The 20,019-nt window shown below is 42.5% G+C and overlaps 2 protein-coding genes across 5 annotated transcripts in view; one reads left to right on the top strand and one right to left on the bottom strand.

Moving 5' to 3' along the window:
• The window catches only part of mettl9 (methyltransferase like 9), a 36,809-nt gene that overhangs the window by 13,115 nt on the left and 3,675 nt on the right, over positions 1-20,019 (top strand). The gene's annotated exons all lie outside the window — the stretch shown is intronic.
• Positions 1,467-19,617, bottom strand: LOC121288498 (immunoglobulin superfamily member 6-like). The gene is made up of 6 exons (XM_041207039.1): positions 19,400-19,617; positions 8,250-8,612; positions 6,489-6,580; positions 5,299-5,355; positions 4,214-4,303; positions 1,467-2,619 (listed from the first exon to the last, which is right to left on the bottom strand). The coding sequence occupies exons 1-6, from the start codon at positions 19,467-19,469 to the stop codon at positions 2,563-2,565; spliced, it is 729 nt and encodes a 242-aa protein (XP_041062973.1). The 5' UTR covers positions 19,470-19,617; the 3' UTR covers positions 1,467-2,562.

Raw genomic sequence — 20,019 nt, 5'->3', positions numbered from 1 at the left:
GTGCCTTTTGAAAATCTATATACACCACATCAACAGTGTTTCCCTTATCAACCTTCTTTGTTAACTCCTCAAAAAACTCCAAGTTAGTAAAAGATGATTTTGCCTTAATGAATCCATGCTGGCTTTCCTTAATTATCCTGCACTTGTCTAAGTGACTATTGATTTTATCCCAAACTATACTTTCCAGAAGTTTCCCTGCCCCTGACGTCAAACTGACTGGTCTGTAGTTGGTGGCTTTATCCTTGCGCCCCTTTTTGAACAAGGGTGTAACATTCACAATTCTCCAGTCCTCTGGCACCTCCCCTGTGTCTAAGGAAGACTGGAAGATTATCACTAGTGCCTCTGCAATTTCCACTCTCACATCCCTCTTTTCCTTGGATGCATCTCATCCGGTCCTGGTACCCTATCTATTTTAAGTAAACATAGCCTTTCTAACACTTCCTCCTCCTCAATTGTAAATTCTTCTAGTGTATTTACCAAGGAAGAAGATGCTACCCGGCCATGGTGAAAGAGGAGGTAATTCAGACACTAGAAGGGTTTAAAATTGATAAAGAGGGTTCTTCCTATCAAAGTGAATCACTTCACATTTCTCTGCACTGAACCTCATCTGCCACCTGTACGTGGGCTTCCAAAGGCGTTTAATATAGCGCCGCACAATAGACTTGTGAGCAAAGTTATAGCTTATGGAATAAAAGGGACAGTAGTAACGTGGATACAAAATTTGCTGAGTGACAGGAAACAGAGAATAGTGGTTTAAGGATGTTTTTCAGGCTGGAGGAAGGTTTGTAGTGGAGTTTCCTAGGGGTCAGTGTCGGGACCCTTGCTTTTCCTGATACATAATTATTGACCTAGACCTAGGTGCAGGAGCAGAGAACCCTGGGTGTATATGTGCAGAAATCATTGGAGGTGGCAGGACAGGTTGAGAGCGGTCAATAAAGCATACAGTATCCTAGGCTTTATGAATAGTGGTTTAGAGTACAAGAGCAAGAAGCTTATAAGTGTCTTGTATAAGACACTATTTTGACCTTGGCAAAAGTATTGCATCATGTGTGTACATACAATGTGCACGTAAAAATGTACTGACTGAGAATGTGGTGGTCGATTGAAGCATTCAAAGCGGAATTAGACTTATCTGAAAAGGAAGAATGTGTAGGGTTACAGGGGAGAATGGCACCAAGTGAACTGTTCATTCGGGGAGCTGGTGCAGACATGATAGTCAAATGGCTGCCTCCTGCTCTGTGTGTATATGTTGTGTGAAGGGATTTCTATTAAAATTGGTGCATGTGACTAAAATGTTGTTGCTGTAGCAACACCTATAGCTGGCCAGCGATTTCTATTGGATGACACAAGATTATAGTAATGGTGCTAAACAACGCCAGGTAAATATCATCACTGCTAAAAACAATCCCTTCAATGAACATTAACTTATTATGCCAAAAAATAACAGTACAATCACAATAAAGCAGTTAATTGTGTTGCTCGACACTGCACTTTACTGAAATCTTAGTGACACTTCCAGTTAGCAGAGGCTAGGTTCTCCGCATTCTTCTGTGCCTGATCATGTGACGTGGCCAGGTGATGGCTGCTGTAGTCGAAGTTTTGTCCTCTCAAGTTCTTTCAAAAAAAACATTGTTCTCAGTTGTGGGTGTCACTGGCTGGGCCAGCATTTATTGCCCATCCTGAATTTGCTTTGAGAAGTTTGGGGTCTGCTGCCTTTTTGAATCACTGCAGCCCATGCAGTGTAGGTACACCCACAGTGCTGTTAGGAAGGGAGTCCCAGGATTTTGACCCAGCATCAGTGAAGGGACAACAACGTAGTTCCAAGACAGGATGGTGTCAACCAAGTGGGTGTACTTGCAGCTGGTGTGTTCCCATGTGCCCATTGTCCTTGTTCTGCTAGGTGGTAGAGGTCACTAGTTTGGAAGATGCTGTCAAAGGAGGGTTGGTGAGTTACTACAGAGCATCATGTAGATGGTACGTGTCGTTGTCACCGTGAGCTAGTGGTGGAAGGTGTGAATGTTTTAAGGTGTTGGACACGGACTGCTTTGTCTTGGATGGTTTTGAGCTTTGAGTGTTGTTGTAGCTGTGCCTAAGGTTTCTGTTGGAAAAAAATGAAAGCCCTCTGACTGTGGAAGGCAAATTGACCCTGGAAACAAAAATTTTGGCGTTGACCAATCTGACCTGCATTGGTGGTTAGCAATTCATAATAGGCTTCAGGTACTGGTCTGAAGTCAACCAGTGCAAAGGGTAGGTTGAAGTATAGGAAAGCAATGTTGTCCGGATATGACAAGGTGAGCATCTCAGAGTTTTAAAAAAAAGACTACCCTTTCCTGGATTAAACGCAGATCAAAATCCCCTTCTGCATTGTTGCCTGATGGTGAAACTTGTTGATTGTGAATCTCCTTTAGTTTCTTTTCTAGTTAAGTGAAAGTCCATTATCACCAACTTGAAAAAAATGTTTGGGAGAGAAGCCCATCTGGTGTCATTATATGTTACCTTTATTCAGATTTTTTGTAGTGCTCTGAACTGTACGTTCATCTCTCTTGTTTGGTGATTGAACCCTCAGGCATTTTGATAGATGGTGTCATCGTACTGAGCACAATTGGGTTGTGTCTCTTGCTACAAATACAAAGAGCAGAATAGACATAATTATACAGTGACAATGAGTATAACTGCATGAGTATAACTGGGTCAAAACTTCCTCGGTTGTTCATGAGACTGAATCTGACAATGCCAAGATAAACTGGGCCAAGGCAAGAAAATGTTCCGCATTGTGTGTTGATGCCATGTTCAGGCTGCACTTTGTTTTGGGTTGGATCAAGATCTGAGTCAAGCAGCTGGGGAAGGTTGGACTGCTGGGGGGCGTTCAGCATGGGTGATGGGAGGGCACAGTAAGGGTGCGTGAGGTAACTTTTTATGTGGCACCTTATCAAATATCTTCCGGAAATCCAAATACACTATACCTTCTGGTTTCCCTTTATCGAATCTGCTTCTTATATCCTCAAAGAACTCTAGCAAATTTGTCAGACATGATTTCCCTTTCACAAAACCATGTTGATTGTGTGAGGGGAGGGAAGATGAGAGTACTGTGAGTCACTCATGAAGTGTGTGTCCCAACTGCTTGTAGCCTTTCCAATCAGCCTAGCAGAGATTGGTCCACTGTCCAAACTGGGAGTGGCTAAATTGGAATGAGTTTTTCATTGAGACCAGCAGACTCCTACCTAATGAAGTGAAGAGTATGATGTAATACTTACCACTTGTCTGAATGAGTGCACTCAAGAAACTCAACAATCTCCAAGACAAAGTAGCCCACTGGATTGGCATCCCATCCACCATCTTAAACATTCACTCCCTCCACCACTGGCACACAGTGGCAGCAGTGTGTACCATCTACAAGATGCACTGCAGCAACATGCCAATCTCCCTTCAACAGCACATTCCAAACCCATGACCTTTACCACAGAGAAGGACAAGCGTAGCAAGATTTTGGAAAAACTACCACCTGCAAGTTCCCCTCCAAATCACACACCATTCTATATTGCTGTTCCTTCATTGTCACTGGGTCAAAATCTTGGGACTCCCTCCCTGACAGCACTAGTGTACCTACACCACACAGACCACAGCAGTTCAAGGAGGTGGCTCAGCACCACCTTTTCGGGGCTATTGGGAATGGGCAATAAATGCTGGCCCAGCCAGTAACGCCCACATCCTGTGAAAGCGTTAAAACAAAATGCTCCTTCATAGCCACAGATTAATCCTCAGGTCACAGTAATTCATCCCAAAACCATCAGCTGCAGGATATAATTCTGAAACTGATGGGCAGGTACAAGGGGATATTACCAGATAATATTCGGTGCAGGAGGGTCTTTGAGTTTTCTGGTCCTAGTTTCCCATTATTCTGCTTTCTGACGATATTTAACTACATGATAGTGAGAGTAGGATCAGCAGAGCAAACTTTCACAGCATCTGTCAGAGGCCACATGCAAACTGAAAACCTCCTCTAAGAAGCATGTGTTTTAAAAACTCATGGTGGGGGCATTGGGGGGGGTCTCTGATTTTAATTCTGTAACTCACTCAGATCCCATTCAGTTGCACAGTCTCAAATACACAATTCAGCAGGAACCTGCTTTCTCCCATTCTGTAACCTCTCTGTACAGAGCTCTTTACAAACAGGGGCTAGATTCACTTGGGTTCTCACTCGTACTGCACTTACTAAAGTTGCCTTCTGGTTTTTATTTCTGTATTTTCTGTTGAACTCCAGTGCAAGGTCTTTGAAAGCTTGGCTCTTCTGCTCTTCATTAAGCTGTGGGCAGTGGGCAGAAAATGGTCAGATAGAGAAGGGAAAGTTGGAGGGACAAATTGAGAAAAGAAAGACTTGCATTTTGATGGCAACTTTCACAACCACCAGACATCCTAAAGTACTATAAAGCCAATTAAGCACTTTTAGTTGTGTAGTCACTGTTGTAAGGTAGGAAACATGGCAGCCAGTTTGTGCAGAGCAAGTTTCCACACACAATTTGCCAATGACCAAATAATCTGTTTAGTGATATTTGAGAAATAAATATTAGCCCAAGACATCGGGGTGAACACCCTTACTATTCCTCAAACCTGTGCCTTCTACATCCACCCGTGGGGGCAGACAGGCCCTTGGTTTAATGTCTCAGCTGAAAGACTCAACCTCCAGCAGTGCAGCAGTCCCTCAGTGATGCTCACATCCCGTGAAAGAGACTTGGCCTTGATTTTTGTGTTCAGGTCTTTGGAGTGGGACCTGAACCCACAGCCTTCTGACCTGGAGGACAGTGTGCTACCCAATGAACCATGGCTGACACTGGCTTTTATCAACCAGTGCCCTGGCATAAGGAGGAGGATAGGCACAACTTAATGATGAGATACCTGATAGAGGGTAAGTGGAGAGTTATTTGACTCTGAAAAGGAAGGGTCTGCATTTATATAGCACCATTCGCCCCCTCAGGATGTCCCAAAGCTACACAGCCAATGAGCGACTTCTTGAAGCGCATCCACCACTTGCTGCCCAGAAAGATCCCAACAGTTAAAGAGCTAAATAAACTGTTAATCCATTTGCTTTTCTTGCAGGTTTTGGTTGAGAAAGGATTGTCAGATTGGACATGGTGGGGAGGGAGGGGAAGCCATTCCCTGGTCTTCCAGTGTCCCAACCAGTATTCTGTCCCCATGGGATCTTTACTTTCCATTAGTATAGACAAACAAAGCCTCAATTTATAACATCACTCTTAAAAGAATAATGCATTTCCAATTAAAAGGGTAATAATATCAACGTACAATGTTGCTGCTGTGATTTTGAACGGAATTAGCCTTTTGCATCAGCCTGATGGTTTGCTGTAGAGAGATAAAGACAGGTGAGATATGGAGGTTGCAACTATTAACCTTTGTTACACATTTTCACAAGTTCAGTACTCACCCCTTAAATCACCCAAGTCAGGCAAATGGCACTAACCAATTTCCATTTACTGTTATTGTCAATTACAGCATATTAAGCGTAGCAATGGTTTCAGGCAGCTCTGGTTATGTTGCTAGACTAGTGGGACAGGGGTTGGGTCCAGTAATCCAGAAAAGGTGAATTTGAATACAGTTTAAGAAAAAGAAATTGGAAGTTTAAAAAAAAACTTGGATCAATAGAAATGACCATGAAGCTGTTGGATTCTTGTCAAACCCAACTGGTTCACTGTTGTCCCTCGGGGAAGGAAAACTGCTGTCCTTGTCTGGCCCGGAACTATATGTGACTCCAGTCTCACTCAATGTGATTGATTTAAGGGGCCTAGCAAGTCACTCCATTGCACCCTCATCTTCGAGGCAATGGGGGATAAGCAATAAATGGTGGCATTGTCAGCAGCGCCCACATCCTGAGAATGAAAATTTTAATAAAATTCGCAACAATGGTATAATTTTAAAGGGGCTCAGGAACAAAGACACCTGGGAGTTCACATGCACAAATCTTCAGAGGTGCCAAGAATATATGGGATCCGTAGCGATATAAACAGATGCATTGAGTACTAAAGGAATTTGTGGTAAACCTTTTATAAAATACTGGCTGAGCTCCAGCTGGACTATTGCTGTCAATTCTGGGTACCACACTTTAGGAAGGCATGAAGGCCTGGGAAAGGATGCAAAGGAGGTTTACTGGAATGATGAGCCGGGATGAGGGACTTCAGTATGGGGAGAGATTGGAGAAGCTGGGATTGTTCTCCTTAGAGCAGGGAAGACCAAGGATAGATTTAATAGAGATCTTCAAAGTTAAAAGGGATTTTGTTAAAGTAATTAAGGGGAAACTGTTCCCAGTGGCAGGGGGGATGGGCAATAAATTCCAGACACAGCCCAAGAATTAATTAAAAAAGAACCCTGAGCGGCCCCAAAATTCCTTTTTTCTTTGAGCTTGTTTATTTTCTCTCTCCAAATTTGCTTTCTTTGGATGGCAATAGAAAAGACGTCGAAATAAACTGTCAGCAACTCACTACAAGGAGAATGGTGATGCTGATGCTGTATAGGGAGAGAATGATTATCAGCGTTGATTGGAGCCATAGATCTGATTCCTTGCCAGTAGATTCTGCAATTAAAAATACACAAATCTCTTATTTAATCTTTGCTGGAACATATTAATCATCAACCAGAATTTGCTGAGCTTATGTTACCTTTTCATGGTAATTTATTTTGTTGTACTCCTCTGATCAGAGTTGTCACAGTTCCTGAAATTCCTGTACTTCCCAGGAACTCAGATCGGGAGCGGGTCAAGATAATGAGAATGCATCCATTTTGTACTGTCATCTGTCAAAGGGCAGTGGTTAAAGCCAGCCTGGAATGGTCATAATCAGAGACAGGGCAGAGGGGAAGCAGGAGCCAAGGAAGGAGGAATTGCATGTGACATATGGCACAGAAACAGGCCATTTGGCCCAACTAGTCCATGCTGGTATTTTATGCTCCACTCAAGCCTCCTCCCATACTCTGTCTAATCCTATCAGCGTTTTGCTGTGATATAACCTTAATTCATAGGACTTAAAATATACATTTTAACTTTTTTACTGCCAACTATATGGTATTTCATGATGTGCAAGGTTTCTTTAGGAACATAAGAACAGGAGGAGGCCATTTAGCCACTGGAGCTAACGAGGTTATGGCTGACCGAAGACCTAACTCCATATACCCATCTTTGCCTCAGATCCTTTAATACCTTTAGTTAACAAAATATATCCATCTTGGATTTAAAATTAATAATTGATCCAGCATGAATTACAGTTTGAAGAAGAGAATTCCAAACTTTTACCACCTTTTCTGTGTAGATGTGTGTCCTGATTTCACTCCTGAAAAGTGTGGCTCTAATTTTTAAGCTATGCCCCAAAGTCCCAGACACCCCAACCAGCTGAAATAGTTACTCCCAATCTACCTTAGCTATTTCCTTTAATATCTTGAAAACTTTTATCAAACCACCCTCCTAACTTCATGAATTTCAGGAAATACAACCTTAGTTTGGGTAATCTTAGCTTAACCCTTGAAGTCCAGGTATCATTCTGGTAAACCTGCTCTGCACTCCTTCAGGCTAATACTGTATATCCTTTCTATGGTGTGATGTCTAGAACTGCTTGCATACTCCACGTGTGACCTTACCAGGGCTTTGTACAGCTGAGGCATGAATTCTGCCCTCTTGTATTACATTCCTCTAGATATATTCCATTAGCCTTTTGGATTTACCTGTTTGTGATATTATAATGATCTATGTACATGGAACCCCCCTGCTCCCCAACCCTGTAACCAAATCCCTTTGGACCTCCACTATTTCTGGCTTTTCATCATTTAGAAAGTACACTGTTCTATCCATTTTAGGTCCACAGGGGATGATCTCACATTTGCCCATATTGGTTACATGGCTTTCTATTCCATCGTCTTAAGTCGGTAATGAATAAAGTGAATAGTTGAGGACCCAACACAGAGACTCTTGCAGGACACCACTCGTCACATCCTGCTAATTAGAATACCTTTATCCCTTTATCCCTACTCTCTGTCTCCTTCCACTCTGCCAATTTTCTAACCAGGTCTTTGATTCAATTTCACCCACTGTCTGTCCCCACCCACCCACCCACCCACCCACTTGCCACAGTTATGCCCAGTCACTTAATCTGTGCAAATGTTTCCAAATGTGCACAAGTTGGTGCAATGATTATACAATGTGTTATTGCAATGGTATCCAGTGCACTGACACCAGCCAAGCCTATGTAACTTACCTTTGACCACCAGCATTGTACCATTTCCTGTTTGTTTGGACTTGGCTGAAGAGGATCCCTGAAAGGCTACGCCACAATAATACATGCCACTGTCAGTTTTGGTCACATGTTGAATTCTCAAGGAGGCATTACCTCTGGAACTCGAACCGGACAGAGTAAACCTCTGGTTAGTCAATGTGTTTGAACAGGCTCCCGAACACAAATTTATCGTTTTGTTCGTGTTGATCCTGAACCACAGCACTTTAACGTTACCCTTGCAATTGATAGGAGTGAAATTGCAGCTGATGATTATGCTGTTGTTCAAGTGTCCTTCAATGAAAGGTTCTTGGTTGATGGTTACAGTACATTCTTGAGCAGCAAAGCCTGTTGAGATTACACATTGTTATTTCATTCTACATTTCCTTGCAGCTGAATATTAAATGTTAAACATGGCATAAAATGTTGAACATGGCATGAGGAAAGATCATTCAGCCCATTCTGCCTTGGGCTGATAAGTGGCAAGTGACACTTGCACCAACAAGTGCTGGGGAATGACCAAATGAAAAAGAATCTCACCATCTCCCATTCATATTCACTGCATTACCACTGTTGAATCCTCCATCAACATTGGGGGGTTATTGTTGACAAGAAACTCAACCAAACCAGTCATATGATCACTGTGGCTACAAGAACAGGTCAGAGACTGGGTATTCTGTGCTGAGTTACCTACGTCCTGACTCTCCAAAGCTTTTCCACCATCTATAAAGGCACAAATCAGGAGTGAGATGATATCCTCTCCACTTGAACTTCTGATAGCTAGGTGGTGAAGTAGCAAATCAAATGCCAGTCTTTTACTTAAAACTAGATTTATTTACAGAATGGAACTTTAAAAATGCCTACAACCTCCCTAACCAACACCCACTGTCCCAGGAGTCTCTTTATATATTTTTAAATTAGCATTTGGTCAGTTTTGCAAACACGGTCTTCAAATGGGTTTGCAATTCCATCTCTCATCAAAAAGTTCTCATATTCCAAAGCTCAGGTCTGAGAGTTGTGCAGATCACATTACACTTTTGACATTTACGTCTGCCACTTTCTTGGCCTCTGCTTGGTACTAGGGTTTTAGAGGAGCCCTCACCGCTTGTGCACAGATTCAAGAGTTTAACTCAGTCCAGCCTGCCTCCAGAACACCACAATTTTCACTTTGCTCCTCTCACCGCCTCAGCAAAGCAAGTCTCTCTATATATTCTTTTAATAAAACAAAAATCAGTAAATGAAAGGGAATGACACCCAGTTGGGCACTGCAACTAAAATAAAAGGTCAAAGGAAACTTGATTAACTAAACCAAAATATAATTTCCAGGGGTGATGATGTACTCCAGCCCCCACAGCACCAGTCTCTATATAGACTCTAATGAAGAACAAATTTTTAAAAATTTAATAAATCAAAGGGGGGTGACAACCCCTGGTGGGACATTGTAACTAAAACAAAAAGGTGAAAGGAAATGTACAAAATCAAATCAAAATGTCATTTTCGGGGGTGATGATGCATCCCAGTCCCCGCAGCACCAGTCTCTCTATATATGTGCTCAAGGTCCTTAATCAATGCCTTCCACCTGTATGTCCTTAACTTTAATAATACAATTAGCATACCATTAACAAAGACACTTAACACCTTCCAGGACAAAACAGCCTGCTCGATCAGCACTTCATCTATCACCTTAAACATTCACTCCCTTCACCACCACACACAGTAGCAATAGTGTGTACTATCTACAAGATGACCAAAATATGGTACATTAGTTACTATACTACAGCAACTCGCCAAGGCTCCTTCAAGAGCACCTTCCAAACCTGCAACCCTTACCACTTAAAAGAACAAGAGCAGCAGATAACAACTAGTATATATATATCCCCTTTAAAATATTGAAACATTTCAAGGTGCTGCACAGAAATATTATAAAACAAAGCATGACACTAAGCCACATAATGGCAATATTAGGTCAGGTGACCCAAAACCTTGGTCAAAGAGGTGGGTTTGAAGAAGTGTCTTAGAGGAGGAGTGTGAGGAGAGTGAGACTTGGAGAGGTGTAGGGAGGGAATTCCAAAGCTTGGACCTAGGCAACTGAAGGCATGGCTACCAATGGTGGAGAAGCTATATAGGGAATGCTCAGAAGTCTGGAATTAAAGGAACAAAGATATCTTGGAGGGTTGGAGGAGATTACAGAGATGAGGAGCAGGGCCACAGAGGGAGTTGAAAACAAGGAAGAGAATTTTAAAATCAAAGCATTGCTTGACTAGGAGCCATCATAGGTGTAGGAGCACAGGGATGATAGGGAACAGGAATTAGTGAGAGTTAAGACACAGGCAGCTGAGTTTTGGATGACCTCCATTTTACAGAGAGTAGAATGTGGCAGACCAGCCAGAAGTGTATTGGAGTAGTTGAATCTAGAGGTCAAGGGATAAAAATAATTTCTTTTTTTTTGAGGGCTCTTCTTCAGATTTTCTGGAGGGCTATTTTTTCCATTCTCACTAACCCCTTTATTAGATGATACAGTCATGTGGTAACATTACCTTCTGTATTTGTGTTGACATGGGGTATTTGGACTCACACAGAAGCAGCATTAGAAGAATTCCTCAATACCCTCCTTAATCAATCACCCCTTCATTAAACTTAAAGCCGCAACTAACACACCATATTAATTTCCCAGACATCACAGTATTTAAAAAGGCACAAACAAACAACAAGCATTAGCTAGCAACAGAAGTTTTTTTCCCCCAAAATAACTGACACATTTCTACGCACAAAAAGCCATCACCCTGAATACGCCTTCTGTGAACTGGTGAGGTCACACCTGATTTATTTTCATTGCATACGCACAAAGCTGGAAGATTTTTAACCAGGCAGTTACTACCCTTTATACTGCATCTCAGATCTCAATCTTAGATTTAAATTTAACAATTGATCTAGCATCAAGTGCTGTTTGTGGAATAGAGTTCCAAACTTCTGTTGCCCTTTGTGTGTAGAAATGTTTCCTAATTTCACTCTTGAAAGTTCTGGTTCTAATTTTTAGATTATGGTCCCTAGTCCTAGACTACCCTAAATTAATTGATCATTTGTCCCATTCCATTTCCTTCATTAAAACAGTGACTACACTTCAAGTATTTCATTGACTGTAGAGCTCTTGGGATGCCCTGAGATCATAAAAAGCACTACAAAATTGCAATTCTTCACTACTATTTGGGATCTTAGTATATGCAAAATAGTTGCATGTTGTGTCTAGCACAGTCACTGCACTACAAGTAATTCACGGCATGTGAAGTGCTTTGAAATGTGAGAACAAATGCAAATCTTTATGAAATAAAATTGTTCAGCATTAAATTATTCAATTAATGCAGTGTGAATTATAATAGCATCCACCACATTTTTTCCATACAGTATCTCCTGAACTTATGCAGCCTTAAACTAGAGCCTCCAGATTAATTTGCAAGGAATCCAGTACCTCAGTGACTTCCAAGTTTTTATGGCTCCCAGTTAGCTGAGTATTCCTTCACTGGCAGATTTGAAACTCTTCTCTCACATCCTCAGCCTCTCCCACTCTTCGCAGCTTCCCCACCTTGCAGCCTGTCTCCCTTTCCGCACTCCTTCCCCTTCGCAACTTTTCCACACCCCTGCAAGCTCTTCCCATCCCTGAAGTGCCTCTTCCCCCTGCAGCCTCTGTTACCCCACCAACAGCCTCCTCCCTCCCCCCCACAGCCTCTGTAACCCCACCAACAGTCTCTCTCCCTCCCCCCACATACCCTGCAGTCTCATTTGCCCCTCCCATTGCAAAAGTAATTGGTCAGTTGTTAAGTGTGTGGGACATCCTGAGGACATGGAAGGTGCTATCTAACTCCAAATGCCTATGTGACTATTCAGAAGGCATTTGGCAAAGTTCCTTGTGCAAGGCTGGGGAGGAAGAAGGAGAATTTATATGATTACTGAAATGACAAATGGAAAATGCACTGGAAGGAAAAAAGTGTAACCAGTGCTGTTCCCCAAGATGTGTCCTGGGATCCTTATAGGGAAAATCTCCTGGGACGCTGTGAGAAATCTTCTGAGACCCCAAACTATTCACTATATTTAGGTAGCTGAAAAATAAAAGGATTTAAAGTTGATTATTGATCATATTTGTGAAGCAATTATTAACAAGCTAACACTGGGATATATCTAAAAAGGATATTAGAGTATAAATCGGAACAAGTTACACTGACAGGGCAAAGGGTCAATGCTGAGGCCACTTCTCATCTATGGCACACTGTTTTGGTCAACCTACCTCAAAAATGATAGAGCTATATTACTAAGGGTTCAAAGAAGAGCAACTCTATGATTCCAGGTTTTAACAGGCTAGATTATGAAGAAAGACTCTAGTGACTAAACTTACTTTCACTGGTGGGAAGGGGGCTTTATTCTTCATTCATGGGATGTGAGTGTTGCTGACAAGGCCAGCATTTGTTGCCCATCCCTAATTTTCCCTTTAAAAGGTGGTGGTGAGCCACCTTCTTGAAATGCTGTGGTCTACCCATAGTGCTGCTAGGGAGGGAGTTCCAGGATTTTGATTCAGCAATGTTGAAGGAATGGAGAGATATTTCCAAGTCAAGATGGTCTGTGACTGGAGAGGAACTTGCTGGAGAGTTGTGTTCCCAGATATCTTCTGCCCTTGTTTTTCTAGGTAATAGAGGTTATGGATTTTGAAGGTGCTGTTGAAGGAGCCTTGGTGAGTTGTTGCTTCTTGTTGCCACTCTGCACAGGTAATAGAGAGGGTGAATGTTTAAGATGGTGGATGGCTGCTTTGTCTTGGATGCTGTTGAACTTCTTTAGTGTCGGCAAGTGGAGAGTGTCCCATCAGACTCCCAACCTGTGCATTGTAGTTGGTGAACAGACTTTGGGAATCAGGTAGCAGAATTCCCAGCTTCTGACCTGTTCTTCTAGCCACAATATCTAAATGGCTGGTCTAATTAAGTTTCTAGTCAATGGTAACCCCCACAACGTTGATGGTGGGGGTTTCAGCAATAGTTGTGCTATTGAAAATCAAGGGAACATGGTTAAATTCTCTCTTGTTGGAGACGTTCATTGCCTGGAACTTATGTAGTGCAAATGGTACTTGCCACTTTTCAGTCCAAGCCTGAATGTTGTCCATGTCTTGCTGCATGCTTGTGGGCATGGAATGCTTCAGTGTCTAAGGAGTCACGAATGGTGCTGAACTTTGTGCAATCATCAGTGAACCTTCTTCTGACTTCTGACCTTATGATGAAGGGAATGTCATTGAAAATGCAGCTGAAGGTGGTTGGACCTAGGACACCACCCTGAGAAACTCCTGCAGCGATGTCCTGGGGTGTAGATGACTTCTAACAACCACCACCTTTGTGCTCGGTATAACTCCACCCAATAGAGTTTTCCCCTAATTTACATTAACTTCAATTTTGCTAGGTCTCCTTGATGCCACACCTGGCCTTGATGTCAAGGGCAATCAATCTCACCTCACCTCTGGAGTTCAGCTCTTTTGTCCATGTTTAGACCAATGCTGTAATGAGGTCTAAGTGGCCCTGGCGGAACCCAAACCGAACATCAATGAGCAGGTTATTGCTTCATAAGTGCTGCTTGATAGCACCGTCTGTGAGACATCTTCCATCACTTTGCTTATGATCAAGAGTAGATTGATGGGGAGTTAATTGGCCAGGTTGGATTTGTCCTGCTTTTTGTGGACAGAACATATCTAGCCAATTTTCCACGTTGTTGGGCAGATGCCAGTGTTAGCTTGACTAGGGGTAGGGCTAGTTCCAGAGCCCCTTCAGTACAGGAACCAGGATGTTGTTGAGACTCATAACTTTTGTTGTGTCTATCACACTCAGCCGTTTCTTGATATCAGATGGAATGGATTGAATCGTGTGAACCACTATACTGTGGTTGGTGGGAGATATGACAGATCTTGACAACAAACATATAGAAAAGGATGAATAGGCAAGTCACTAAATGTGGATAGTGAACCATGATTACAGAACTCACAGCCTTTAAGGTGAGAGATGTGGGGAGATTTTCTCCACAGGAGAGTAGAATTGTAGAATAAACCTCCTTTAAAAAGGAGCTGATTGATATCTGTTGAGGAGAAACTGGAAGATTGTAGAGAAAAAAAGTTTCATTTGTGTGGAACTTGGTGTCACTTGAAGTAGGAAATCTGCAGGTTGGGGAAGGGAATCCACAATGGGATAATCGTTCATGGTGAAGGAGGGGCTGAAGAGGCGGAATGGCTTTTTCATTGTTCTTATTTTTCATTATAACCTCTGGCTGTCATCTTACCTCCTGTGCTCCTCACTCTTGGTGACCCTTTGGTGGGAGATGTCAGATGAGGTCCAATTGATGTTGGGTTGCACCATCTCCTACATTGAGTCACGAACTTAGCCCGTGAGTCTGTCTCTTTGCTGATGGTGCTGGATGTAATGGGCTGTCCCTGTATAATATACAAGTCTTGCATGGGGCGAGGGTTTGGGGGGGGCGCCTCCAGTCAGACCAAGACATAAACCAATGAGATATTTTAAATGGAATTCCTACAAACATTTGCCACTCAGGATAAGGGAGCACAATTTTAGTGGAAATTGGTTTTATTTATCAGTTGAGTATAGAAGTATTAGAGAAGTGAGCCAGTCACTTATGGGGAGGCAATGGTGGAGCGGTATAAGACCATAATAAGATCATAAGACATAGGAGCAGAAATTAGGCCATTCGGCCCATCGAGTCTGCTCCACCATTTAATCATGGCTGATAAGTTTCTCAACCCCATTCTCCCGCCTTCTCCCTGTAACCTTTGATCCCCTTACCATTCAAGAACCTTTCTATCTCGGTCTTAAATACACTCAATGACCTGGCCTCCACAGCTTTCTGTGGCAATGAATTCCATAGATTCACCACTCTCTGGCTAAAGAAGTTTCTCCTCATCTCTGTTCTAAAAGGTCTTCCCTTTACTCTGAGGCTGTGCCCTCAGGTCCCACTAATGGAAACATCTTCCCCATGTCCACTCTATCCAGGCCTCTCAGTATTCTGTAAGTTTCAATCAGATCCCCCCTCATCCTTCTAAACTCCATTAAGTATAGACCCAGAGTCCTCAAACGTTCCTCATATGTTAAGCCTTTCATTCCTGGGATCATTCTTGTGAACCTCTTCTGGACCCTCTCCAGGGCCAGCACATCCTTCCTGAGATACGGGGCCCAAAATTGCTCACAATATTCTAAATGTGGTCTGACCAGAGCCTTATAAAGCCTCAACAGCACATCCCTGCTTTTACATTCTAGTCCTCTCAAAATAAATGCCAACATTGCATTTGCCTTCCTAACTACTGACTCAACCTGCAAGTTAACCTTAAGAGAATCCTGGACTAGGACTCCCAAGTCCCTTTGCACTCCAGATTTCTGAATTCTCTCCCCATTAGAAAATAGTCTATGCCTCTATTCTTCCTACCAAAGTGCATGACCTCACACTTTCCCACGTTGTATTCCATCTGCCACTTCTTTGCCCATTCTCCTAATCTGTCCAAATCCTTCTGCAGCCTCCCCGCCTCCTCAATACTACCAGACCCTCCACCTATCTTTGTATCATCTGCAAACTTAGCCAGGATGCCCTCAGTTCCTTCATCTAGATCATTAATGTATAAAGTGAAAAGTTGTGGTCCCAACACTGACCCCTGCGGAACTCCACTAGTCACTGGCCGCCATCCTGAGAAGGACCCCCTTATCCCCACTCTCTGCCTCCTGCCAGACAGCCAATCTTCTATCTATGCTAGTACCTTGCCTCTAACACCATGGGCTCTTATCTTACTGAGCAGCCTCCTGTGCGGCACCTTGTCAAAGGCCTTCTGGAAGTCCAAGTAAAAAACATCCATTGGCTCTCCTTTGTCTAACCTACTCATTACCTCCTCAAAGAATTCTAACAGATTTGTCAGGCATGACCTCCCCTTGATGAAACCATGCTGACTTTGCCCGATTTTACCATGCACTTCCAAGTATTCTGAAATCTCATCCTTAATAATGGACTCTATTGTTGCTGGGCTAGTAATCTAGAAACCCAGGATAATGCTCCGGGGACCTGAGTTCAAATCCAGTCACGGCAGATAGTGGAATTTGAATTCAATAAGAATCTGGAATTAAAAGTCTTATGATGACCATGAAACCATTGTTGATTGTTTCGCCAACATCGTTTAGGGAAGGAAATCTGCTGTCTATATGTAACTCCAGACCCACAGCAATGTGGTTGACTCTTAAATGCCCCCTGAACTAGGGAAAATAGGGATGGGTAATAAATGCTGGTCTGGCCAGTGATACCCACATCCCATGAACGAATAAAAAAAAAGCCAGGTGTTAATCTTGCATGATACTGTTAAGGGGCATGGTCTCCCTGGAAAAACATTTGACAAATCTTTTTTCTTTAGTTGACTACAAGTGCTCAACATAAGGACGCAATTGTCACTGAAATGCATCATTGTAACTTCTCCATTGCGATAAAGCCAATGTTTGTTGTAGCACTGTATCATGTAGATTCACAGATTCCCCCCCAGTCTGTGCTGGGAGATGGAGCAGGAAGAAGAGGGATTAGATGAAGCAGGGTTCTTTATCTTAATTGCTCACCAATGACCCACTATCAGCAGTGCACACGCCCAATGAGGGTGGGGACTGGGCTCAGCTGTGATGCCCATCCCCTTCCTCTTTCCCTGACTACAACCAACTAGCTGGTGACACTTGCCATCTAAACTGGTGAGGGGAAAAAAACCTTGGGGAAGACTGTGTGGCATGAGTCAGTGCCATCAGGAGAGAGGGAAAGTGTATTTTTACCAAGTGCTGCTTTCAGAAGGGCATTGATTTCATGTGATTAAAAGTTATGCAATCATACGAATAGCGGAATTGAGTTCCTGGCATTGAATTACATTCGTTTATAAATAGGGCAATGTTGGGCAATTGAGGAAGTGGGAGCATGTATCTGTAGAACTTATAATTTTGAGTGACAATTATATCCAGTACATTTTTGCCAGATGTCAGTTAACTAGGCTCCTTCAGATAGCCAGCACAAGCGCGACAGGTCAAATAGCCTCCTCCTGTGCAGTAACTATTCTGTGACTCTGGGAATAACCCAATTGGACTTTAGTGACTTTTCCTGAAGAAAAGCCCCTGTCCCAGATTTCTCATTACTTCATATTTTAGTTATTGTCTTTATAGCAAATTTTGTCCTGCTTTTTGCCTTTTGTTGATGAAAGTTTTTGAGAGATATTTTTTGTCCTCGCTAAGTACCAGTAATTCACAAATAGCCAGCTCCTGGTCAAATATTTTTGTTCTGGAAATTATTCCATTCACCTGTTTAGAAACCACTTAAAGAAGTTTTTCATCGTATTTTTAAAAAAATAAGTAACAAGCGAACTGCCGATAGTCTTATTTGCAGAAACGCAGCCCTGAGAGAGCTGGCTCTTTTTACTGTGAAGTAAAAACCACAATTATGACTTAAGTTGTGCTTAATTCCTGCCAATAGCAACAACTTTACACCAAAAATTGCCCCACTACTTACCCAAAAAAGGTGGATTGGAGCTTAGAGTAAAAATAAAGGGACATTTAAACAGACTCTTACAAACTCTCTCAGAAATATTCCAAAGCACTTCATGTAAGATGTATTATTATTATGTGTTGTTACTGTTCTAGTGTAGGAAAATGTGACATCTATTTTGGATACAGGAAGATCTCATTGGTAAAAATAATCATTTCATTTGTTTTTAGTGATGTTCATTAAGGCACTAGGAAAACTCCCTGCTCTAAGATCCTTTATATCCACATGAACAGGCAGAAGAGACCAAGCTTAATATCTCAAAACAAAAACAAAAATACTTGGAAAAACTCAGCAGGTCTGGCAGTATCTGTGGAGAAGAACACAGTTAACGTTTCGAGTCCGCATGACTCTTCAGCAGAACTAAGGAAAAATAGAAAAGGGGTGAAGTATAAGCTGGTTTAAGGGGGGTGGGGTGGGACAAGAAGAGCTGGATAGAGGGCCAGTGATAGGTGGAGATAACCAAAAGATGTCACAGACAAAAGGACAAAGAGGTGTTGAAAGTGGTGATATTATCTAAAGGATGTGCTAATTAAGGGTGGAAAGCAGGACGAGCAAGGTACAGATAGCCCTTGTGGGGGTGGGGTGGGGTGAAGGAATCGAAAAAGGCTAAAAGGTAGAGATAAAACAATGGATGGAAATATATTTAAAAATAATGGAAAAACATGGGAAAAGAAAAATATATAAATTATTGGAGAAAACAAAAAGAAGGGGGAAAATCAGAAAGGGGGTGGGGATGGAGGAGAGAGTTCATGATCTAAAATTGTTGAACTCGATATTCAGTCCGGTTGGCTATAAAGTGCCTAGCTTAATATCTCATCTGAAAGACAGCACCTCCAACAGTGCAACATTCCCAGGGCTGGTATAGTATGTGTCAGATACAGAGTAAAGCTCCCTCTACACTGTCCCATTAAACATTTCCAGGGCAGGTACAGCACAGGGTTAGATACAGAGTAAAGCACCACTGTCCCATCAAACAGTCCCAGGGTTGCTATTAGAAGTAACAATTCAGAAACAAGCCATTCCACTCCTCCTCCTCCTCCTCCTCCTCCACCACCACCACCACCCCCCCTCCCCCCAACCAACTGCCACCCACCCCCCCCTCTCCCCACCCCCCCCCACTACCTACTGTGTTCCTCTATCCTTTTGTTTTTTGTATCTTCACCCAATCAATGTGGAACGTTGTACTTGTTTCTGGACTATACAGTCCAGGAAGGTCGCAGGTCCAACTCCACCCCTCCCCCGCCACCTCAGGCTGCACTGAGTTAGTTGATACCAACGGAGGGTGGTACTGTAGGAACCAGCAACATCAATCCAAGTACCTACTCCCAGGAACTCTTCATAACACTGAGCACAAACTGGATTTAGCTTGTCAGTGATGCCTCTCATGGTTAATTTGCTGTTTCATATTCACTGTGTGAGCTCACATGTGCAAAGGACGAGATATCTAAGGAATGTTGCAATCCATTCAACATCCACCCTGTCATAAGGCAGGCTCTTCATTGGGAGGGGCTGGGGCTGAAAAGTATAGTAAAATGAATTGAAGAGTTTCTCACCTGCTATGTGAAGGCCGGCAGTTTGAAGGTAAAGGAACAGAATCTTTCCAAATCTCATCAGCAGTACCATTGTTCAACCACTTTGAGCTGAATTTGAGAACTCTGCGTGCTTGTTCCTCGTTGGGAAATTATTTCCTTTCTGAAGCTGTAACTGCAGCATCACTGGGAGGGGAAGTTGTGTGAGAGTATGTGTATGAGTGGCAGTGTGTGTCTGTGTTTTCATGTCCTTCTACAGACGCTGCATAAGAACAATTAACTCAATGTTGCACAATGTGGAGACAGAAGTATTAAGGTTTGACTCATGTCGTTAACTCTTGTGAGTCAGTGTATGGATCAGCTCACTGAGTCTATGTAGATTCTGCATATGGATTATGTATATTTATGTGTGTACATAGGCTTTCACAATTGTTTGTGTTTGGATTATCAGTGTTATGTATGCATATCGATTCCCTACCTGCAGATTGTATGGATTATATATCCTTTTGCATGTATAGATTCTCTATAGATTGTGTTCTGTACATAAACAGATTGAAAGAATTGACTATGTGTGTGGTTTTTGTGGCTGTCACATGCTGTGTTTGCAGACTTACAGTCTCTTGGTGTGAATTGTGTTATAAACA

The sequence above is a fragment of the Carcharodon carcharias genome, chromosome 15, assembly GCF_017639515.1.
Source record: "Carcharodon carcharias isolate sCarCar2 chromosome 15, sCarCar2.pri, whole genome shotgun sequence".
Taxonomy (NCBI): domain Eukaryota; kingdom Metazoa; phylum Chordata; class Chondrichthyes; order Lamniformes; family Lamnidae; genus Carcharodon; species Carcharodon carcharias.
This window is presented reverse-complemented; position numbering and strand designations above follow the sequence as displayed.